This window comes from Mytilus galloprovincialis, chromosome 2 (genome assembly GCF_965363235.1).
Source record: "Mytilus galloprovincialis chromosome 2, xbMytGall1.hap1.1, whole genome shotgun sequence".
Lineage (NCBI taxonomy): Eukaryota > Metazoa > Mollusca > Bivalvia > Mytilida > Mytilidae > Mytilus > Mytilus galloprovincialis.
Window position 1 is genome coordinate 40,110,625 of NC_134839.1, and position 17,541 is coordinate 40,128,165.

Below are 17,541 nucleotides of genomic sequence, written 5' to 3' on the forward strand. Positions count from 1 at the left end.
CAATAAGAGTGATAACTCCCGGAAGAAGTCAAATGATATTTCCTTAAAGTCATAAGAAATGAGTGACCGGTGAAAAATAATGTTCTTCCAATTCTTGAACCAATGCATACAAACATCATAAACTTAGTCTTCTGTGCACGAATTTATCACTTTTTTTCGTGTAAATTTCGTATAATTGTCATTTTTTTCAATCGGTCAGTGTTTTTGTGAAAATATGGCAGGTAATTAAAGTTCGTGTTTTGAAGCCGAAGTTTAACGATTGTCACCTGTTTGTCAACAATCGACAAAAAATCAACAAAAAAGCATGGAAATTGAGCATGTGTTTAACATGTGAATTCAGATAATAGTTTATTTAAAGGACATCCATGCGTATTGTGATCATCGGATTTTTACGAGATGGGTCACACTGAGGTCACTTTGCATACGGAAAATATGTCGGGGAAATTGCTTCCTGGAAGGAAGCAATTAAAATAAAGTAAACTTCTTCTAAATATGAATAAATTAAAGAATTTCGTCAGAAAAAAATATGTACATAAGTTTATAATGAAAACTATCCATTGAGTTATAAAAAAACATATGCATTATTTTTTTTGATTTGAGGTTTCTTTCTTATGACTTTAATAAACTAAAATGTAGATTTTTGTCTTACTTATCATTTTTCCTTCTTAAAATTTGTGTCTATTGATTATAGTTTTTATGGTAATATGCCAAAATTCATCATTACTCTGATATGGAACCAGTAAATAGACAGAAGGTAGTTTGTCTTGTACGATTTGTTGTTATTTTCAAGATAATAGACATAAATTCCAATTTACCCTAATATGCTCAAAAGTAAAATCATAAAAATACTGAACTCTGCGGAAGTTCAAAACGGAAGTCCTTAATCAAATGGCAATATACATAGCTCAAACACATCAAACGAATGGAAAACAACTGTTATAATCCTGACTTGGTACAGGCATTTTCTTTAGTAGGAACGGTGGATAAAACCTGGTTCTTTAGCTAGCTAAACCTCTCACTTTTATAACAGTCACATAAAATTCCATTATATTGACAATGATGTGTGAACAAAAAAAAAAGCCCAGACATAATTCGGCTGTTGTCTGCTCTATGGTCGGGTTGTTGCCTCTTTGACACATTCTCCATTTCCATTCTCAATTTTATAATAGGTAAAAATGTCAAAATAGTCAACATTGTGTTATAAACTAAAACAATATGAAAACAAAGAAATATGAAACAAAGAAGAACAAAGTTATACAGACGAAGCACCTTATATAAGCCACATCAAATGGATATCACCAAAAACAGACTAAACAGTAAAAAGTAATATTCATAATTCAGACAAAACAAAAGAATACTATAACACGTTATTAAGATGACAAACAACGTCAGTACCCAGAATCTATATTTCAAGACCACCTTATATTATTTGTGAATTTTCAGCCATGTCCATCATCAGACACATTTATAAAACTAGAAATACATTTGTACCATAAACATTGAGTGTGGCCAAGACTGGCTGTTCAGTAATTTTTCAGAGGATATGAACCTTGTAAAGCTAACTTATAACTGAAACTTTGAACAACAACAGACGATGAATGTCATGTAATGGCAAATGCTCACAGAAGTGCTAAGAATCATTTGGAAAGGACTGGTCTGTAAATTAATTCTGATTAAGAAAAATAGAAAAAAAGTTGTTTGCAAAATAAGGGAAAAATGCTAAAAACAAAATGTCCACATTCAACAATTTGATTAAAAATACAACACATTATATTCAACAATTGATAATGATAAGTGGCCCATAGGATTAAAGAAATCATTACAGCTGAAAGGTACAACAAAATATATATGGCAAGACAAATTTTATTGAAATTTTGTATCAATAATACATATGACATCAATACTATATCATTCTAGATTTATAATGGATGATTGAGAAAAAATTGAATGCTATAAGGATCACTGTTTATTCCTTCTATTTTATTTTTTTAAACAATTTGGATTTATTTTTTAGAAATAAGCAACACTTGGAATCCTTGAATACAAATCGTGTTGCTCTATGTAGCGATAATTTGTGAAAATGTGATGTGTAAAGATCTATGCTAATTATTGCACTAAAAATATCTTTCCAAATAGCAAAAAAATGTATGATGGTAAATTAAATTAATTTAAATTTAAAAAGATTTTATATGTTGTGATGCTGATATAATAATTGGTTTACTTTTCAATTTTTATACTTTTATTATTGATCATAAATTAATGGTAAAAAAGACATTCTGATCCATTTTTGACCGTACAAAATCATGCCCAAAAAATCTATATTGAATAAAACAAATTTATATTAACCGTTTGAAATTTTGTTTGTTTTGAGAATGTTAACTTCTGTAGTTTTATGAAAACATAAATGTCTTTTAATCATTGTTTCCTATATTAAACATAATGAATCAATACAAAAGCTATGTAGATTCTATAGTATTATTAGAACATCCAAAACCTTTGAAACCCGGTGATATGTGTGAGGGTCTGGATGACGGTCCTGCGTTTCTATATTCTGAATTTAATTTCTTTAATTTTTTATGTAATTTTTTCTATTCTTTAATTTCTGATGTAATTTTTATGTAATTTTTCTATATTATTTAATTTCTTATGTAATTTCTTATGTTATTTTTCTCTATTATTTAATTTCTTATGTAATTTCTTATGTTATTTTTCTCTATTATTTAATTTCTTATGTAATTTCTTATGTTATTTTTCTCTATTCTTTAATTTGTAGGTAAATTTTCTCTATTATGTCAATTTTCTCCATTCTTTATATTTTTTGCATTTTCCCACTATTCTTTTTAATTTAGCACCAGATTATTCTTATTATTTATTTTTTGCCTATCTATTTTTCTCTTTTCTTTATTTTTTGCCCTTTAATATGGCCTTTTGTTTATCACACAGTATTCCATATTCTGTATATCCCAGCCAATCACAACCCTTATGTGTATAAAAAGGCCTTCTTAGTTAATACATACATTTAACAATTTCAGGAAGAGTACAAAAATATGATGATTTAAATGAACAAAAAATTAAGAAAAAATATATATCATTCTAGTACATTGTAACATGGAATAAATACATAAATGCAAGTTGCATGCAACAATTGCAGAATCTATTTCTTGTAGTCTTATAAGCAAATAATACAAAATAAATCATTTATATGTTTACTGATTTTCTTTTAGATTTAGAATAATAAAATATCAGTTTAAAAATATGAGATGCTGAAAAAATAATTCTTTAGAAAACTTCTAGAAAAATGTACGGTCATTGACTGAATTATTGTTGCTAACTCAACGTCCAGTGGAAAATATTAGGTGTAGTTACCTTGATATAGCCATTTAATAACACAAACTTGAATAACACAGATTTTTCATGAAAGCTTCTGTAACAATCAATATAACATTGAAAAATTGTAAGAAAATTGGTTAACATGTGAATGATTTATAGTGTAAAAATTAATCATTGTTTTAAGAATCCGATGAGAGCATCCTTTGTACTGTGTTCTGAACAATCTCAAGATGGTCTTTATCCAGATCTCTTAAAAGAAGTAAAACAGCTTGTAACACATGGGCATTCTGAAAAAGATATAAATATATGCAATATGTGCTTAGTTAGCTTAGTTATTCAAAATAACACACTTCAATAGATCTTCTATATACAACTCTACCCTTGGTGTAAAATGCCCTTCTTAACAGTTTCCTGAAAAAGCAGAACTATTTGTTTCTAAGAAACTGTTTAACTTGTGTATGAAATATTAGACTACAGCAATGAAAAGGCCAAAATGGGCACTACTTCAAAGTCACAAAAAATAATATATACAGGTATGCTATTTATAATGGTATGTAAATATTTCAAGAACTTTGTTTTGCTGTAATTTTAACAATAAGTGACCAACATCTATAAAGATCTATAATATAAAACAAAAACTTTTAAATGCAAGTATGAAAAGTAGACCATTGAGATCCAAATGTTGCCACAAGATCTAATAATAATAAAGAGAACTGACCACGTCTACTCTGTGTTTTAATAGATGTATTTCTATTTGTATCCCTCTGATGATTTTAGCCTTTTTCAACTGATTTTTATAGTTCATTCTTATATTGTACAGTAACTGTTACACCATTGTCCCAGGTAAGGAGGAAGGTTTGGTGCAGTTGTTAATCTATGTGTCATTTTGTCTCTTGTGAATAGTTGTCTCATTTGCACATGTGTAGCAGGATCTGCTTACCTTTCCAGAGCACCTGAGATCACCCCAGTTTTGAGTGGGGTTTGTTGTGCTTAGTCTTTAGTTTTCTATGTTGTGTCATGTTTACTATAGTTTGTCTGTTTTTATTTTTCATTTTAGCCATGGCGTTGTCAGTTTATTTTTGATTGAAGAGTTTGACTGTCCCTCTAGTATCTTTCGCCCCTCTTTTGCAATCGTACCACATCTTCTTTTTTATATGAAGCAGTGAAATATTGAAATTGATGTCATAAGTATATGTACAAATAAAACCAACCATTCTGAGTATCATAACACTATATTTTAGTAGTATTTAGAATGTAAACAGTTTATACCCGTGATTTTTCTTTAGTGCTCCGCACTGGTCTTGGAGATGTTATCTTCTCTAATGGCAAAGGTTTCAATCCCAACTCTTCTCTGATTTTACTGAAAGCATTACAAATATACCTACATAAACTGATTGATTACATAATAAAAGTTTTTCACATGAAATGGCAAATATTACATATATCATTATAAAATAAAATAACCTTACTAAGTGACAGCTCACAGTTTATTAGTATAAATTATTAATAAAGTTTAATTAAACATATTTAAAGGCAGCTAAAGAAGTTTTCAACTTATTAAAAATCGCTGCAGTAATCCAGGTACAATCCAGGTAGGTAGAAAGAATAGATTACATAATTAAATGTTAGTTGAGTATATTCTGATATATATACAATAAGTTTGGTTTTAAAATCCTTATCACAGAGTCAACGATATACTACATATACTTTGTTTATCTGTCTGTCTAATCACACAGACATAAGAAGATGTGGTATGAGTGCCAATGAGACAACTCTACATCCAATGTCTGTTTTGTCCATATATCTTATGACATAATACTCAGTTTCTGTTCAATGGAATAATTTTGAAAGGAGTAGGGCCGGTAAGGGCTGATTTCGGCCTCAATTTTCAAGTTCATCTAACGAAAGCTTTTAGACACGTTTTAAACACTTTAGTGTCTATTTCAATTGATTCAATTAGTTTATGTGAAAGATTTTAACTGATTAAGTCATTAAAAACGCTCCGATTGAAGCTTAAATATGAAAAATCTATCAAATATGCCAAAAATCTTCATTTTTCAGATGGTTTTTGTCAAAAATGAAAATGGCCGCATCGGTGTTCATCCTCAATCTTTATATATATTATGTATTATTATCAAATACAACTTATATTTCAATATTATGGATGAACACGAATGCGGCCACTTTCGTTTAAGACGAAAACCGTCTAAAATTTAACTAAAATGCTAAAATGTTGAAGATTTCAGTAATTTAGCATGACTTAATGATGCTAATACTCGATATATATGCATTGTATTGTCAAAAACAGCCCATATTTATGTAGCAGAAGCATTTTACTTTTCAATAAATATCTTTACGACTACATATTCACAATTTTCTAAAACTGCTATATTTTGGGGCCAAAAAGGGGCTTACTGAACCTTCTCCTTTGGTGTAGAAAATTATAATGATGAGTTGGTGCAACATTGAACAAGAGGCTCTCAAGAGCCTGTATCGCTCACCTGATTCTACTTGGGTTTTTGAAATCATATAAAAAAAATATAAGATTTGGCTAAAAGTAACAACACTTGGCAAGCACCTCATAAGGAAAGGAACATTCATGCTATGTTTGATTTCATTCACTTCAGTGGTTCTTTAGAAAAAGACTTTTGTATGCATTTCCAATAGGGTCCTATGTTAAAAACTAAGTCCCCCCACTGACGGCCATTTTGGATGTTGCAATGACAACGAGTAACAACACTTGGTCAGCATCTCATTAGGAACATTCATGCTATGTTTGGTTTCATTCCATTCAGTGGTTCACTAAAAGAAGACATTTGTATGTTTTTCCCATAGGGGCCTATGTTAAACTAAGTCCCAAACTGGCAGCCATCTTGGATTATGGATCGGCCACAAGGTAACAACACTTGGTCAGCATCTCATAAGGAACATTCATGCTATGTTTGGTTTCATTCAATTCAGTGGTTCTCTATAAGAAGAAACTTGTATGTATTTCCCATAGGGTCCTATCAGTGTTCTCCCCAGGCCGTTTTAGCGTTGCGGTACCGCGACGCTATATTTTTTCACTGTGATGCTATAATAATTCTCGCGACGCTATAATTATTCCCGCAACGCTAAAATTATTTTGAAGATGCTATTTTACTTGTCCTCAATTTTGAACTTTCATCTATTATCGATTATGATCATAAAAATTATATCACCTTTAATTGTAATCCCTTAAAGTCGGACACTAAAGGCAATTAAGAGATTAAATAGCCAGGTGTTAATTGCCCTTAAACTAAGTCCCCCACTGGAAGCCATCTTGGACGTTGGAATGGTGACAAAGTAACAACACTTGGTCAGTATCTCATTAGGAACATTCATGTTATGTTTGGTTTCATTCCATTGAGTGGTTCTCTAAAAGAAGTCATTTTTATGCATTTCCCATAGGGTCCTATGTTAAACTAAGTCCCCCTGCTGGCGGCCATCTTGGATAATGGATCGGCTACAAAGTAACAACACTTGGTCAGCACCTCATAAGGAACATTCATGCCATGTTTGGTTTCATTCCATTCAGTGGTTCTCTAAAAGAAGTCATTTGTATGCATTTCCCATAGGGTCCTATGTTAAAATAGGTCCCCTGCTGGCGGCCATCTTGGATGTTGGATTGGCTACAAAGTAACAACATTTGGTCAGCACCTCATAAGGAACATTCATGCCATGTTTGGTTTCATTCTATTCAGTGGTTCTCTAAAAGAAGTCATTTGTATGCATTTCCCATAGGATCCTATGTTAAACTAAGTCCCCCGCTGGATATTGGATGTTGGATCGGCTACAAAGTAACAACACTTGGTCAGCACCTCATAAGGAACATTCATGCTATGTTTGGTTTCATTCCAATCAGTGGTTCTCTAGAAGAAGTTCAAAATGTAAAAAGTTAATGACAACGACGGACGCCAAGTGATGAGAAAAGCTCACTTGGCCTTCGGGCCAGGTGAGCTAAAAATTAGCTTGTAATTAAAATACTCCCTGTTTTAACACACTGTGAATTTTTAACAATTTACAGATTGCATGAAATTTTTCAAGAGGAAATTTACTTTGCACAAAATCCAAGTGCAACTTCTTGTTAACTTTCTTATCTCAAAAAGTAAAAGTTGGCAGTAACTCTTTTCATTCACATTGTTATGAGTTGAAGCTGGAAAGAATTTGTTTTTATTTATAAATACATTGTAATACATGTATATAGTCAATATGCTCAGGTGAGAAAAAGAAATCGGTTCCATATATACCACTAGCTAGATATAGTGTTTTTACTGTTTAGAATTTAGCTGTGGGAGATCATGCTTACAACTACATGTACATATTATAATAAATGTGTTGGTGGGTAATCTTGCCAACTGACTTTTTTTTTCTATTTTCACCTCCCTCTTATCTGCCTCAACTTAGTCCGAGTTTACTCTGTCGTCCAACGGCTGTTTTGCCGGACAAGGCCCCAGCTTGCCTGGCAAAATAGTTGTGTGACATCAGAGTAATCTCGGACAGGCCTCAACTGAACTTACTTCGTTTCCTCCCAAGACAATGTTACAGGGTCTAACATGGAATCTGCAAGTCCTTTTTCTTTCGTTTTTGGTTCTTTCTTTTTATTAATATCTTTTTTAGTAGCACCATTTGAAATAGGAGTTTCATTTTTAGAAGACTTAGTGTCAATTTCACTTTCTGTTGCGTCAACTTTATTTTCTTCTTCATTTTTATTAATTTCTTGCTGTGTTTCATGTGTTATCTCATTTTGGACTTCTTCGTCTTCATCTTGATCTACATCAAGTGACAAGTCTACACCATCTTCCTGGGCTTGAGCAAGCTCATCTTCTGACACAGCTAAAATATTGGAAATTAGTGATACATGTACATGTATTTTAATAATAGTAATAACTTAAACCTAATAATGTATTAAGAAATAATTTCTTATGTCTAGCTGAGTTCTAATCATTGTAAATTTATTTTGTAAAAGTTAATCATTAAACTTCTTTTATACTCTTCAGCTATATATATGAAATGGATGATTTCAACAACATACAGCCCTAGCTCAGTCAGTAGTTATATAATTGGATATACTACCTATTTAATATAATATGTTTGTGCTTTAATAAAAGTATGATTGTCAAAAATAATTTGCAATATATTTTTGTTGGTATATTCAAAGAAAGTTTTTATCCTTGAGGTAACATCCTTATATAATTTTGCATTCAATTTGTACTTTATTTCTATTTCAAATGATGGATAATATTTTAGGAGCACATTGTTGTAATAAGCTAAATCAGGGGAAGTAACTCAAATTTTAAAAATACGCAAATCATTTATGACCAAAGGCTGGAGTAATAGAGTTTATTAACAAATGTCTGCTTGTCCTTCAAAAGTCTCATAAGTCTGTGATCATTAAGTTATGATCTCTTAATTAATTAAAACACAAAAATCATGTACATCGATTAAATCTAATCATCAAGGTTAACCTCAAAAGGTAAATCGATCACGTGGTGTAAACAATCTTCTTGTCAGAACTGGATTGAACTGATTTGAACTGGTCAATTTTCATCTGAAATGTTATACCCCACGGAAAGGTTTACCGTTATATGATTTTTTTTACCGATAATTTTAGCACCACGGTGAAAAATTATACATCGCGGCAAGACCGATACCACCACGGTAGAAAATTATACATCGCGGGCCCGTGGTCCTTTAAGGGCCTGGGGAGAACACTGAAATTAAATGGAAAAAAACTGTCTTATAATTATATGTACCTCTACATGTCATATAAAGGATATTAACAAGAAAAATTGGTTAGGTACATGTAATTGTACAGTATTGATAAGATTAATAATAAGTCCCCAGAAGCTGCAAATCTTTGGAAACTTTTTCTCGGTGCAGATGTGATGAGATATCATATGTACATTTGTATTCGTAATTTTGCTATCACTGTGGCATCATAAACATGAAAAAAATCACATATTTGACTAAAAACATCAATACTCAAATGTTTTTACCCGGGCTTTTTAGCATTATGATAAGGTGATGCTTTATTGATTGAATGAAAAGCTATCTGAAATGATATTTTTCAGATTAAGTTATGGATGTGATATAACATGTATATTATATATTGATTGAATGTGATACATGTACTACATGTATATTGTATATTGATTGAATGTGATACATGTACTACATGTATATTGTATATTGATTGAATGTGATACATGTACTACATGTATATTGTATATTGATTGAATGTGATACTACATGTATATTGATTGAATGTGATACTATATGTATCTGATATGATTTCATAAAGATTGTGTCTAGATCATCTAGATACATGAAGCTATTTAAAAATTTGCTGTGAACCAAGATTCTTGTCTTGATACACAGTGTGTGGGGGAGATCACTACATGACACAACACTCTAATGCTCTACAATCAAATAACAAAATTGGGTTACCTATGTTGTCTAACTTCTGAAGATTTGGTAGAGTTTTCAACACAGTTTGTCTGTAGTTTTCTGTCTGATCACATGGGTTGTCTGCCAACCATAAATTCTTCAGGTTTGGCAATGTCTTTAAGTGACAAATTTCTGATAAATCTTCAATCTTATTTTTTCTAATGAATATTTCCCTAAGATTTTCACATTCTGAAAAGTCCTCCAATGTTGATATGTTATTCACACTGCAAAGAAAATAAGAAGCTAATTTATTAATAATTTCATTTTAATGATAGGTCAATACTTGAATTGTCTTTGAAAACCAATAAAATTAAAAAACAAATGCATTTGAAAAATGCATTAACGTCAGATTTCACCAATTGGATACAGGATTTATGAACCCCAGAAATGGATTGAATAGGCATTTGTCCCTTATTGTGCCGATCATTATTTCAGCTATATATAGTATTCAAATTATTATATTCATAGCTTTTTTACAATCATAAGAGAAAGAGAGGCAACACATTCTAAAGAGACATTCCAACTTAAAAGTTCTTGTTTCTCGTTTTTTATATATAGATTAGACCATTGGTTTTCCTGTTTGAATGGTTTTACACTAGTCATTTTGGGGCCCTCTATAGCTTGGAAGCCAAGGCTCTGTGTTAAAGAATGTACTTTGACCTATAATGGTTTACTTTCACAAATTGCGAATAGGATGTAGAGGTTTCTCATTGGCACTCATACCACATCTTCTTGTATCTAATGTATCAATTGACAACAGCATGACAATAAACAGTACACCAAATGCAACAAAGAAAGCTAAAGATTCTGAGCAACAGGAACTCCATTAAAATTCCATGGGTGTTTGTGATTCTGAAGGGCTCAGAAACAGATTTTATAACTCATCCCAAATTAAGAATATACAAAAAAATATACCAATATATATTTATCAACTTTCATTATGAACATGCAGTAAGCTCAGCATGCGGTTTAAATTTTGAACTATCAAACATTTGTCAGTTGATAAATAAAATCAGGTTGTACATTCATTTGACTTTCTAGATATGAATTTCATTATTTATAATTTTTACATTGATCAAAGACCACATTTACACCTGCTGGCTTAAGCAAGTGTCATTGAAAAGATAAAAAAAACACATTATACATGTTATAGGTTCATTGTTGTCAAAACAACATAACATTTTAAATCACTGTCAGATTCAATATTACTCACAGTACATGTAGATTTTAATTCAAAAATCTTGAAAATCTAGCTTTAATTTATAATAGGGTGGTGATCTTGAAACTACAAATGTATCTTAGGATTACATTGTAGCATGTGTTTTAAGATCATCTTATGACAGACACATCTTTGTCCTACATGTATTTCATGTTCTCAACCATCTCTTAACTTAAGATATTGCATCTTCCCTCCTAACTTTAGGACTCTGAAATTAAGTGTCCTAAGATCATGTTAAATGGTTAAGTGAAGATTAACATGCAATGAAACTTAAGAGTCTATCCTAACATTGGTATAAGGATCTATGTGTCCTATATGTAGGATGAATCTTAGGATATTTTCCAGAACACCACCCCTGTTTTTGTGTTAGTACTTTAACAAGTCTTTTTATAGATACATGTAGGAAATATGGCCTACCTTAAGCTACATACTTCTAAATTTGGAAGTTTCTTCACAACACTCACATCTCTAATTCCTGAACCCCTTTAAAAAATAAAACTATGTAAATGTCATAAATACACGAATGCACACAATTCTTTAATGTTATGAAGATGCTGATGAATGACCTGACTTTATTAAAAACAACAAATTTAATGTTATATCAATTTTCATGTATATGAACCATTATCAATGCTATATAAATTTTGTCGTTTTATAAAAGTCAGGAGCCTGTAATTTAGTGGATGTTGCTTGTTGCTGTGTTACATATGTTTTTCATTCACTATTTTGTACATAAAATTGTTAGTTTTCTCGTTTGAATTGTTTTACATTTGTAATTTCATGGCCTTTTATAGCTGACTACAAATTTATGTATATGCAGTATGGATTTAATCATTATTGAAAGGCCATACTGTAAACTACAATAACTGTACATGTATAGTTGATAATTTCTGTGTCATTTTGATTTCTTTTGAAGAGCTGTCTCATTGTCAATCATACCAAATTTTATTTTTTATACTACATATTTTACTGAACAGTTGATTTCATACATATATGCCTCTTCAGAAGCCAAGTGTTACGATCTACATTATGTACTCCCCTGCACTTCATCCTTGGCAGATTAAGCCAATATTTGTATTAACAATGTTGGGCCATCTATTGGTTGATTAAAGTTACATACATGTACATTCTAAAAATACATTATTCTTGACCAATGATAGCGCTTGAACAATGAAACGCTGTCATCAGGTAACGTTTTTTCATAACAAACAATTTTTAACCAGGTGCTCCGCAGGGCGCAGCTATATACGACCCCAGTGGTCGAACCCTGAACAGTGGGAGCAAATTTGGTCAAAATATTCAAGATTGATACTGTCTGAATTTGGATTGTGATCAATTTTTTTTTTACATAATATGGGTTTTTGTTACAAAATTAATGTGGTCAAAGATCTAACAAATCTATTGCACAATACTGTGCAATTGAATATTTCCATCTTGAAACTTTTCAAAATTTGAAATTTGAAAATTTTTGAAAAAAAATTAATCCCTTTAAAAATGGTAAACAAAAAATCCCCCCCCCCCCACTTTTTGAAACCCCCATTGGAGCAATAACCCTTAAACTCAATCCCATGCTTTCTTTTGTAGTATTGAACCTTGTAGTACAATTTCAGAGAGATCCATACACTTAAACACAAGTTATCGTCATGATTGTTTGGAAACTAGAAACATGCTTCTTTTTGGCCCTTTTTAGGCCCCTAAATCCTACATATTTTGGGCAATTAACCCAAAACTTAATCCCAGCCTCCCCTTTGTTATATGGTACATTGTGGTACAATTTCAGAGAGATCCATACAATTACACACAAGTTATTGTCTGGAAACTAGAAAAATGCTTGTTTTGGCCCCTTTTTGGCCCTTAATTCCTAGACCATAACCCTGAATATGAATCCAAACCTTCTACTTGTGGTTTTAAACATTGTGATATAATTTCAGAGCAATTGAAATACTTGTACACAAGTTATTATCCTGAAACTAGAAAAATGCTTGTTTTGGGCCCATTTTGGGCCCCTAATTCCTAAACGGTTTGGACCATCATCCCCAAAATTAATCTCAACCTTCATTTTGTGGTATTGAACCTTCTGAAAAAATTTCATAAAGATCTATTTACTTTAACTAAAGTTATTATCCGGAAACCAAAGTGTCTTCGGACGACCACGACGTAGACGACGCAGACGACAACATCATACCATTATACGATCCCAAATTTTTTTTGGGGTCGTATAAAAATGAATAAGTATTGAGTTCCTTTCTTTATATTTTACTAGACTGATAAATATATATTTTATTCAAAAGCTCATGCAAACAAGACCAGAACAGAAAGTTGATTTCTGTCATGTCTGTGCAGATGCAGGGATTTAAAAAAAAAAAGTTAACGATTTTGAGTTCATTATAGATGATTAGTAGAACATTGTAGAATGAAAAATTTGGGATATTTTCCCGATTTTAATTTTTAATTTTTTAATTTTTTTTTTCTGTAATAGGGGACTTCGTCCCCATATCACATTGACATTCGACCATTTGTGCAAGAAACATACACAGGAACTTCTGCAATGTATCATGTCTATTAGTTGATTAAGAACCTTTAAATTGTCACTTAAAATTGTCGTTTGTTTTGGAGGGTACAGACTTGTTGCACAACATGCACATGGCAATATTGTTTATGTACAGTTACAGGGGATCATGTTATAGTCGCTTTCTGATTGGATGCAGAGTGGGAGTGGATCGTGACCCCTGGCTAGCAAAGGTGACATGTATGTAAAATCCTGTTTTCATATAAATGATTCATATATATTCAACTTTCAGGTACTCCGCAGGGCGCAGCTATATACGACCCCAGTGGTCGAACCCTGAACAGTGGGAGCAAATTTGGTCAAAATATTCAAGATTGATACTGTCTGAATTTGGATTGTGATCAATTTTTTTTTTTACATAATATGGGTTTTTGTTACAAAATTAATGTGGTCAAAGATCTAACAAATCTATTGCACAATACTGTGCAATTGAATATTTCCCTCTTGAAACTTTTCAAAATTTGAAATTTGAAAATTTTTGAAAAAAAAGGAATCCCTTTAAAAATGGTAAACATAAAATCCCCCCCCCACTTTTTGAAATCCCCATTGGAGCAATAACCCTTAAACTCAATCCCATGCTTTCTTTTGTAGTATTGAACCTTGTAGTACAATTTCAGAGAGATCCATACACTTAAACACAAGTTATCGTCATGATTGTTTGGAAACTAGAAACATGCTTCTTTTTGGCCCTTTTTAGGCCCCTAAATCCTACATATTTTGGGCAATTAACCCAAAACTTAATCCCAGCCTCCCCTTTGATATATGGTACATTGTGGTACAATTTCAGAGAGATCCATACAATTACACACAAGTTATTGTCTGGAAACTAGAAAAATGCTTGTTTTGGCCCCTTTTTGGCCCTTAATTCCTAGACTTTGGCCCCATAACCCTGAATATGAATCCAAACCTTCTACTTGTGGTTTTAAACATTGTGATATAATTTCAGAGCAATTGAAATACTTGTACACAAGTTATTATCCTGAAACTAGAAAAATGCTTGTTTTGGGCCCCTTTTGGGCCCCTAATTTCTAAACGGTTTGGACCATCATCCCCAAAATTAATCCCAACCTTCATTTTGTGGTATTGAACCTTCTGAAAAAATTTCATAAAGATCTATTTACTTTAACTAAAGTTATTACCCGGAAACCAAAGTGTCTTCGGACAACCACGACGTAGACGACGCAGACGACAACATCATACCATTATACGATCCCAAATTTTTTTTGGGGTCGTATAAAAATGAATAAGTATTGAGTTCCTTTCTTTATATTTTACTAGACTGATAAATATATATTTTATTCAAAAGCTCATGCAAACAAGACCAGAACAGAAAGTTGATTTCTGTCATGTCTGTGCAGATGCAGGGATTTAAAAAAAAAAGAGTTAACGATTTTGAGTTCATTATAGATGATTAGTAGAACATTGTAGAATGAAAAATTTGGGATATTTTCCCGATTTTAATTTTTAATTTTTTAATTCTTTTTTTCCGTAATAGGGGACTTCGTCCCCATATCACATTGACATTCGACCATTTGTGCAAGAAACATACACAGGAACTTCTGCAATGTATCATGTCTATTAGTTGATTAAGAACCTTTAAATTGTCACTTAAAATCGTCGTTTATTTTGGAGGGTACAGACTTGTTGCACAACATGCACATGGCAATTGTTTATCTACATTTACAGGGGATCATGTTATAGTTGCTTTCTGATTGGATGCAGAGTGGGAGTGGATCGTGACCCCTGGCTAGCAAAGGTGACATGTATGTAAAATCCTGTTTTCATATATAGATTCATATATTCAACTTTCAAGTTAGTCATGTAAGTAAGATACTAGTCCCAGATTACTCTGACGTCCAACGGCTGTTTTGCCAGACAAGCTTAGTCGATTCTGGTGCCAACAGACAGTCTTGGAATTATATAAATCGGGTATCAATTTGTTCATTTTTCATTATCTCTTCATTTATGTAAGTTTCACCGTAACCTTCTGTATTCTGTATACCTTCCACCCTTTATTTTCTCATAGCCCCAGAGGACGCAATTACAACTGGACACAATTACGAATGATTTCCAATGATTGCCCTCTGAGATCATATTTATTTATATTTATCAATAAATGTTTTTATAAATAAAAACCCTATTAAAATTCCCTTGTTTTCATGATAATACAATTTATGTGCACTTGGTGAATGTAATGATGACGATGACAAAATCATTCTAAAAATATAAGAACGGCAATCTGGCCTGCAAGTTATATAAAAAAAAAAATAAAGGTAAGTGCATATTGCCTTAAGCTTCTATTGTTAATATACAATATATAGAAAGAAAAATATCTCCTGATTCTGTTAATATGCGTGATGCCTTTTATCTTGCCCTAATAACCCCACAATTGACGTTTTTTAGACTCATGTGACCCTATTTATGGTAAAAAGAAAATATGTTAATTTTATTGAAAAGTGCAGAGAACTCTGAAAGAAATGTTGACCTATATAAAAAAAATTCATAGATGAATGATAATACCATGAAGACAACCACCGAACATGCCGAAATGGATAAACTTGAATTTAGTGCTCCTTTAAAGGAGGAACTTACATTTAAAAACAAAATAAATCAGAAATCTTTCCTTTACACATGACCGACATTTCGTCTGCAACCACTGCTGAAGTAATTGAAGTAAATTAAAACACAAACTTGTGCATCTTATTTTCCTATGAAAATGTGTTTGAGATAAAGATAAATGTATGCTTTATCAATCTAGACTGTTGTCATTGATTTCTTCTGCAAGATATATCAATATAGGGCTGTTCGGAATTGCCTCCATACATGTATGTGGCTCTCTTGACTCGTAAAACGAGGTCAAGGAAATCTTACTTAAGCATTGTTAAGTATCTTAACGTGAATAAAAATTTATGTGGGATATGATGCAAAATGGAAAGCCTTCATACATCTTAAATTCTATGGTATAAACAATTCAAGAAAAGTAGTCAACATAAAAAAATATTAATCTCAGTTCAAAAATCGTTTGTAATTGTGTCCCTTGAGGCTATTTAGACAGTTTTCACAGTGACCCATTAGTCCAAATAATTATGACATCTTGAAAGGCTATTATAATTTTTTTCTTTGACGCCTTACGTAGAAGTAAGGCGTCAAAGAAAAAAAAATATAATAGCCTTTCAAGACGTCATAATTATTTGGACTATTTTTTTTTTTTATAAGTGACCCATAACATAAGATTAATGTACAAAATCTTTCCTTTTCTTTCTCTCCATACAGTTTTAAGAAGAAAAATGGTAGATTTAAAAAAAAATATTTGTTGTATGTTTCTTGCAGTGAGAACTTTTGGGTGTGTGATTCTATTTAAATTGAATCATCATTTCAACTCATCACTCATCATGCTTAAAAATAATTAAAAAAATACCAAAAGTTGAGCTTTTTCACGCTTTCGAAATCAGTTGCTCTAGTTCTTGCGAGGACAAGTGCTTCACTTAATCTGTCTTTGGTATATTCACATTCCATTTCTTTTCTAAAACATTGAACAAAGGATTCAACTGTTTAAAGAAAAATTGTTTATCCTCACAACTGAAACGCAATCGGAACAACTCGGCCTTTCTGGTTGCACGAAGCGAGAATGGCCGAGTAGTTACGATTGAACTGAAACGGAAATTCGAATAATAAACTACAAAGTCGATTTGTCATCGAAAAGACACGAACAAATTCCGGATATAATTTTTCTTATTTATTGTTTTTAGTCTATTTACGCGTTGATAATTATACCATATCATATGCATGTATCTATAAATAAACTGGATAACACACTAAATAAAAAATATAACTATACATAATATATAGAGAGTAAAACAATTGTGAATCTTGATTTTACTTTTTGAACACACAAAAGTTAGTGTTCATTTCGGTCTTCAGACTTTCTTTTTTAAGAAATCACATGACATACACA

The 17,541-nt window shown here is 31.7% G+C and overlaps 1 protein-coding gene across 1 annotated transcript; it reads right to left on the minus strand.

Moving 5' to 3' along the window:
* Window positions 1–2,787: 2,787 nt before the first annotated feature.
* LOC143063587 (cilia- and flagella-associated protein 410-like) lies at window positions 2,788–17,259 on the minus strand. The gene is made up of 7 exons (XM_076235803.1): window positions 17,231–17,259; window positions 17,005–17,165; window positions 11,435–11,500; window positions 9,799–10,022; window positions 7,869–8,184; window positions 4,600–4,690; window positions 2,788–3,617 (listed from the first exon to the last, which is right to left on the minus strand). Exons 2-7 carry the CDS (start codon window positions 17,100–17,102, stop codon window positions 3,510–3,512), a joined length of 903 nt encoding a protein of 300 aa, XP_076091918.1. The 5' UTR covers window positions 17,103–17,165; window positions 17,231–17,259; the 3' UTR covers window positions 2,788–3,509.
* Between the last annotated feature and the right edge of the window lie 282 nt (window positions 17,260–17,541).